General features: G+C 34.7%; 1 protein-coding gene across 3 annotated transcripts; it reads left to right on the top strand.

The window, feature by feature from the left end:
- Positions 1-919: 919 nt before the first annotated feature.
- Positions 920-7670, top strand: LOC114316377 (nucleolar complex-associated protein 3-like). 3 transcript variants are annotated; one of them, XM_082896610.1, is made up of 6 exons: positions 920-1136; positions 2133-2300; positions 4496-4598; positions 4722-4880; positions 5263-5303; positions 6044-7670. In XM_082896610.1, exons 3-6 carry the CDS (start codon positions 4533-4535, stop codon positions 6297-6299), a joined length of 522 nt encoding a protein of 173 aa, XP_082752736.1. In that variant the 5' UTR covers positions 920-1136; positions 2133-2300; positions 4496-4532; the 3' UTR covers positions 6300-7670. The 3 variants fall into 3 exon arrangements, with proteins under 3 accessions (XP_082752736.1, XP_082752738.1, XP_082752737.1); XM_082896612.1 differs by lacking the exon at positions 5263-5303 and having other exon boundaries at positions 931-1136; positions 4722-4885; XM_082896611.1 differs by lacking the exons at positions 920-1136; positions 2133-2300 and adding an exon at positions 4328-4350.
- The last annotated feature ends 259 nt before the right edge of the window (positions 7671-7929 follow it).

The raw sequence follows: 7929 nt of genomic DNA, 5'->3' as shown, positions 1-7929 counted from the left end.
TTTCCCACCCTTGGAAAATTTGGCGGAAGATTAGGTGCCATTTTGGAGACGAAATTTTTCGTCACCATTGTAAAAAATTTTAGAGAGGAAATAATTTCGTCTCCAAATGTATTATTTTTAGAGAGGAAAACCAAATTTCGTCTTCAAATGCTTAAAATCAATAAAAAATAAAATTGAACCATAGATATCTCTCTCTGTCACTCCCTCACCCATACATCTCCTTTACACCGTCCGTTCATCTTTATCGCATCGGTCAACCCGCATGTCACCAGCCGGCGCTCTCTCTCTCTCTCTCGCGACCTGTTTTCGCCTCCTTCGCCTCGCTTTTCTGAGCTCCCTTTTCCCTCTTCTCACTTTTCCAACCTCCGAGTGGCGTCAAAATTTTAAAACTTTTGGTGAGAAAAAAATTTGTCATTAATTATAAAATTATTAGTGAGGAATATATTTTCGTCACCATTAATTTTACATTTAAAAAAGAAAACTTGATTTTAAATATTTTAAGATTATTTGGTGAGAAATATATTTCTGTTACTAATAATTTTTAATATTTTGAGACCTTTTAGCGAGGAAATTATTTTGTCACTAATTTTGGATGGAAAATTTTGACAAATTGGATTGTAATGAAAAAAAATAGATTATTAATTTTTTCCTTTTTTTTTTTTGTGTGTGTGTGTTTATCAATTTTCCTTTTATATCTCTCTCTCTCACTACAACAAATTGCAAATTTGGTAACTAAAAAATTTCATAAAATACCTAAATTTATTTTTTTAGTGAGAATACTTTCACATTACTACCCAATTATGATTTATTTTTATTTTTTTTCATATTTTTCCATGTCTTTACGTGTACCCAAAATTACAGCGCCAATTTTTTTTTGATTTAGCGCCTAAATTGAATAATATCAAAATTTCAGTCCCAAAAAAACTTTTCATCTCCTTGATTAGAACTTTGTGCCCTAATCTATCTATAGTTCCTTCACAATGCTGTAACAGAGAACCATCGTGAGTTCATACTCCACCGTGAGGACGGTTCATCCACCGCCGTGAGTTCATCCTCCATCGTCAGGACGGTTCGTCCTCCACACCGTGAGTTCATCCTGCACCGACATCAAGCTACAGCACCACCGTGAGTTCCAGGTCAGTTTGTTGTCTCTCTCTCTTTCTCTACCCCTCTCTCTGTTCAGGTCTCTGGGTTTCTCATTCTCTACCCTCACTCTGCCTTCGGACATGTTTGCGTAAATGGAATTCATTGTTTAAGTTGAGATTAAAGTCATTCCATTCGTTACTTCTAACATCTCCAAAACTTCTCTACTTTAAAGGGTTCTATGAACAACTTGAATGATTTTAATTTGGGGAAAAAATATAGAAAATAGAATGATTAGCATGTTATGTATTCTAATTATGATATTTATATTCTACCCAATATAATCATTGAAGTGAATGAATTATTGGTGATTCTATACACAGTAAAGTCTCATGCTTCTGATTATGGGTCTACTAGGTGTTTGATAAAATGCCACAATGGCTAATTTTTTCTTCATTGTTTTGTTTATTTTTTTATTTTATTTTTGTTGAGCAGCAGGATTGGATAATTATAATTTGTACATGTCAATTGTCCGGTGGATGAATGTCAGTTTCATTCCCTATGCATTTATGCTCTTTAATTTTTCTGTTTGTTGCATCTGTTATTTTTTTTGTTCCACAGATTGTTACTCTCTCGTACAGAGCTCTAGAGGTTTTATTAGGATCAACTCATTCTTAAGTTTACTTTCCTATAAAGTCATTGTGTTAGTGTTGATATGCTTGAATTATTGTCATTTACTTTCCTTTTCCAGATTTCGTTCTATTTTTGAACTTGAAGGATCTAACGGCATTTTAAAGTCTTTAAATCTCATGCTTTGTTGATAATTGCCTTTGAAAGCATGGTCTTATTTGAAGTTCATTATCTTATGAAGCCATCTTTTGGATCCACCGATAAAATCATTGATGGGTTATTTTCCAGTACCATTGGACTCATCTCTTCATGTCCTGAGGATGTCATTTTTTTTTTAGTTCCATCAGTTGAATTGTATTAATTTCATTGACAAACTAGTTTTTCATTTCTAAGGTTATTGCTTAATTGATTCCTTTCAGATCAAGGGAAAGGATTCCATAAAGATCTTATAAAGCTGATCTCAGATGCTGTGAACATCCCTGTGATCGCTAGTAGTGGTGCAGGAGCAGTTTGAACACTTCTCGGAGGTTTTCACTAAAACAAATGCATCTGCTGCTCTTGGTGTTGGCATTTTCAATCGGAAGGAGGTACAGTAATAAATCCTAAACTGTTATTATAAATATCATCAATATTGGCGATACATCCTTATTTTCAAGACCTTGATACATTGATAGGTTTCAATATTTATATAAATTTCTCCAATTTATCTATATTCATATTTTTTAAGTTGTGATATATCCTTTTATTCGGTATTTTATTTCTTGATCCTGCTATATGTAGTACCTTTTCAGACATCGATCAGATGCTACTGTAGAACCTCATTTTGGGAATTGGTTTGGAATTATTCAGTATGCTATGAAATTTAGTACTCCCTCCGTCCCAAAATATTAGTCCCTTATTCCATTTTTTATTATCCCAAAATATTAGTCCCCTTTCAAAAATTAAGAACAAAAGTAATACGAATTTCCTATTTTACCCTTCTTTTAAATTCACTAATAACATAAAAAGTACAATTATGACAATTGATATTTCTCAAAAAAATATACTATCAAATGATAATTTTGAAAAATCAATTTTTTTAAAGTGCAATAACTATACTATCAAAAAAAGTTAGATTTTCCAAAAGAGACTATTATTTTGGGACGAAGGATGTATATTTTTGTAGCCCTTTGATTGTCGTTGACATGCCGGTATGTAATTTGAGATAGTGTGGTACAAGGTTGAGATGTTTGTAAACGAAGGCATAAACGACGTGTTGTTTTTGTGTTGTTTAGTTGACCTCAAAAGCATAGGAAACTTGTGCAGTGTACCCATATTGACTCTGCAACAATATGTTTCATTTCCATAAATTTTGGCAATTTTTTTTGTCATGTTTCTTTTTTGTTTTTGTGGGGGATGGGGGGTTTAGTTTGGACGGTGTAAAGTGATTAAGAATTTGTCAGTTACTTGTGAAATGTACTCTTCATGGTTTCAGCGCTCATGACGTGTTGATTTTACCACTGACCTACTCACTGGTCCACAACTAGGAACTAAAATTATTCTGATTATGTAGGGAGATTCAACAGTTCACTTCTTGATCAGCAAGTGAATCATGCAAGTATATAAACTTTTTATTTTTTTGTCCTTCTAGCGTAGGGGTGGACACTCCCAATCCAATTACCTGAAAACTCTAGCTATGGATGGACGAACCATGATCACATTGAAACCTATTGCTCTAAGGTGGCTTGGGTGACAAATGTCCGGGTATGGACTAGAGATTTTAGTTTGAACTCTCAAATTGTGCTATGTCCGCTATACTTTAGAAGTTTAAATTTTGTTCACTTACAAACTCAATATTGAGTTTGATCTCCAGTCCATACTTGGAATGGACAGAAGCCTAACTCAAAATTATTTCATCATTAAAATTTGTGATTGAAAGAGTTGTTGAATAAATTTGTGTTCCTCCATGATGCACACATGGTAATTGTTACAACAATAAATGAGCTGAGTTAAATTTGAATCAAATAGTGGAATTTCAAATTTGGTTTAAAATCTTATCAAATTTACTCGAGTCAAGCTGACTCAAGTTATGAAATTTTGAATTCAATCGAACTGATTACAAGTTGAACTTAATAATTGTAGTCGAGACAAACTGTGAGTCTAAGGAGTTTGAGAGAAACTTCATTGAAATCACCTCTGTCTCTGTAATTGATCGGCAGGGGACACAAATAGTAATAATGGATATTGCGGAGATCGACTGAGATTTAGCGAGCAGGGTAAGTTTTTGATGTGACTGATAAGAGTTGAATGGTTGGTTTGACCACTGTTGCGTCTTTGCTTTGAAGTAGTATAACCACTGCCTCTCTCCCTCGCACATTTATTACATTCCTCCTAGTTCCAATTGTCATTTTCACAAACTCAGTTCTGCTCTGCTTAATATACATATACAATCTGTACTCTACCGAGTTAATATTAACATACTTGAACGGAACATTTTTTGAGTAAAATTCTAAATAAATTTTTTAAAGTCTTTAAATCTCATGCTTTGTTGATAATTGCCTTTAAAGAAATGCTGCAAATCTCTAAAGATGGAGATCATGCTATAGCAGTCCTTGGGCTGAAGTCTTTATTGGCTATTTTCAAAGACATTATACCTGGGTAAAACATTTTAGTTTCCTTCCATAGTGCTCTGTGTGTAGTGTTCTATGAACTTATTATTATTTTTTTTAATTTTTTTTTTAAATTTTTTTTCTGTTTTCATTACCATTCAAGTCTTTTGCTATTTTTTGAATGTGTGTTACAGCTATTGAATTAGGCTGCCCACTGAGAAGGAGCAGGAAATGGTTGTTTCAAAGGTTGTTAAGAAAATGCGGTACTATGAATCCACCCTCCTATCTACATACAAGGTTCGGCTTGGCACTTTGTGAATGGCTAATGGAAATGGAGTGTTGATGTTAATTTAAGCTTTGAACTCTAGCTATGGTATTTGCTTCCTTGTTTTGAAGTTTTTTCCGTATGTACATGTGCAGGGATACTTGCAGAGGTTGATAGCCTTAGAACAGCAGGCCTCATTTCAGCGTGTGGCTATTCGTTGTATCTGTACTTCGCTAGATTCAGTTCCCCACTTCAACTATCGTGAGAGCTTGTTAGCTGCTGTTATTAAGAACATAAGTTCTGCGGATGATGTTGTAAGGTTTTGATATATCTTTATTCTTTATTCTCCATTTTCATAAATTTTCAGGCAGTTATTGAGGAAACATGCTGTGTAGCATTTTTTTAAACATCTTTTAGTGCGTTAGCACCTTTACTAGCCTTCGGTTTAAGCTGGGGTGTATGAGAGTTATGACACTGGTTTGAATACCGATCATGTATGTTTTCAGTAGGACCATCTTCCAACTATTGAAATTATGGTCCTCAAATTTGATATTTCGATCATTCATGATGGCGGTGAAATTGGCCTTTTTTCTTTTTTCCCCCCCCCCTTCATATGGTGTATCCTATGAGGTGGGGTGAGTGGGAATAAATGGGGTATGAATGTGATATAGGACCAAAATTTGTCCTTTTTCTCAGCTAAATAAGAGGATTCCACTTCAAAGGCGTGATAGTGGATGGTAAGATCCCAATCAGACATCTCAACTTCTGGAACCAAAATGTTCATGAACATTTTCAACTTCTGCCACTTCCACCTCCACCTTTACACTGTGTGTGCTTCTATCATTATTATCAATGGTTTACTTCCATCACCTCCCCTTATTCCACGGTACTCTATTACCCGTGTCCACATGATTTTCCTCACCAACTTACAGTATCTATCTACCATAACGCTAGTTAAAACCACATTACAGCTTCCAAAGCATGCATTGATATTGCCAGTGTAGCCATAACCCCATAATTGCTTGTGAGGATTTAATGCCTTTGCGGTTCTTCCAACAAAATTACCTCGCTTCAACTACACCTGCAGCTGACTTGGTATTATTTTTTTCTCACCTGCTGCAAAATATGTCTTGTGATTTCTACTTTCCTTTTTATTTTAATTATATAAAAAGTAAAGGTTATTGTTCATTGTTGTCCCTTCCCCATTGTATTATAACATAGTGAAAAAAATTGTCTGATTCTTTCACATCAACACCTGTATAGGATTCCCATGAGTATTTAAAGTGTCATCACCCCTTCAAAAGTTAGGCCCTTTTGAAGGTGGTGCTTGTATTGTGCCTTAGTGCTGTTGGATCTAACGTTTCAACTTTCCCTCTTCGCCCTTATATTATAATTTAATGAAAAAGTAAAAAAATGATGCACTTATTCTCAGCATGAAATCTTTTGCCACATAAGATTGCATGGTTTTTCGTGACAGGAAACTCTGTTGTGCCACTGTAAAGTCTCTTTTTATAAATGAGGGAAAGCATGGTGGTGAGGCTATTGTGGAGGCAGTTCAATTGATTGCAGAGCATGTGAAAGTGTATGATTGCCAATTGCATCCTGATTCCATTGAGGTATCTAATTTCCCAGTTGGTTGCTTGTGTATTGGTGTTCCTATCACTCTATCCATAATTTTGATTATAAACTTGGTTTTGCATCATTTAGGTTCGACATGTACTATTAAAAGTTGAATTGAGTATAAATCATAAAGGTTAATCTAGTTTATTTCTGAACATTGTTGCGTGCTACTTTGTTTTTTTTTTTGAGAAGACTTGAGATGATATGAGCCCCTTTATGTTTTGTTCCAATCTTATGTTTATCATCATCTCTTTTCATTGTCTTGAAGGACTTTGTGTCCTTCAGGTATTTTGTTTTATTTTTCTTGTTGCCTATTTGTTGTGTGTGCATGTGCTTGCCTCTGTATGAAGTTTGTGTCTTTGCATCTATTTTTGTGTCTCTCTTTGCACCAGCCTGTTCTGCAATGGTTGTACATAGAAAGCCCTCACATGTGACTGCAGATAAAAACACCCTATATGCCTACGCCTGCAGAATGAGAAGTGTGTGGGTATTTTTTTTTTTTTTTGGTTCATTATTGGAATGGATTTTTGTATTGTCAATATCAACCTACTTGAGTACAGCACTAAAAGAATGGTGCTATGTCCAAATACAGAAATGGGACATTACACTGTCATTGCCATTCATTGTTTTATGTCATGTATTCATAAAAAGTATACATACTTCCGTCGGACACTGTCTATGGTAAGCCGATTGATTTCTATTTTTTTTGTTCACGCTCAACTTTACAGAATCAGATGTCTTGTTCAAGGGAATATTTGTTCTTTGTACTTCACTTTTTTTCCCGATTGTGTTTTTGTGGTGCTGTGCATTGTTTGGCTTTTTGAGGTTGGGGATAGTGTCTTACATTTTAGAGAAAATGTTAAATATGAGCACAAGACGTAGATGAGTGGTGTATGTTCTTGAAAAGCTGAACATTTTCAAAGAAGGATAGTGATGGACATATTCTTTAATTAATCATTCTTAAGTTTTATCATCTCGTGGTTTCCACAACAAAGAAGGATAGTGATGGACATATTCTGTTTACAAAGCTAGATCATATTTTGGTCAATGAGGCTCGGCTTAGCATCTTGACCGAGTCACAGACATTTTTTGCTCCTCCTGGTATTTCAGATCACAGTCCTGGAATTGTTATGGTTAGGCCTGAAGCAAAACATGATCATATGCCTTTCAATTTTTTTTATTTTTAGTCCTATGTACCAACTTGTCTCTAAGCTCAAATCTCTTAAAGCAGTTCTTAAATCTTTTAAAAAGACTCACTATAGTAATACCTCAGTTAGAGTTGCTGAAGCAAAGTTCAGTTAGAAAAGCTCCAAATTGATGTTCAATCTAATCCTGATCATGTTGCTGCTATTGCTTCTGAACTCTAGGCATTTGCTTGATTGTCATAATTTATTATCTTTTTGGCGTGCTCCTCTTAGTCTTAACTCTAGCTATCACCATTTTATTGTTATCCATTTTTAAATGTTTGAATTGACCTAATGCGTTGTTATTCATCGATTTTCTAGGTTATTGATAAAGTTCAACAGGAGACAAAGAACCGTGCAGGTATGTACTGCACTTATCTTTTTATTCAGCATGTCCTCTCTCTTAGCTTATGAAACAAATGTTTTTCTCGTAAACTCTGCTTAGCTTTATTTGTGAGTTCAATTAGTGATGTGAGTATCAATTTAAATGCTTGAAAGAGATCAATTGGTAGCACGGGACTTCCGGTTTGAAAACTAAGTTGAAAAAGGCACTCTTTTC

This window comes from Camellia sinensis, chromosome 11 (assembly GCF_055761805.1).
Source record: "Camellia sinensis isolate YWXY chromosome 11, ASM5576180v1, whole genome shotgun sequence".
Lineage (NCBI taxonomy): Eukaryota > Viridiplantae > Streptophyta > Magnoliopsida > Ericales > Theaceae > Camellia > Camellia sinensis.
This window is presented reverse-complemented; position numbering and strand designations above follow the sequence as displayed.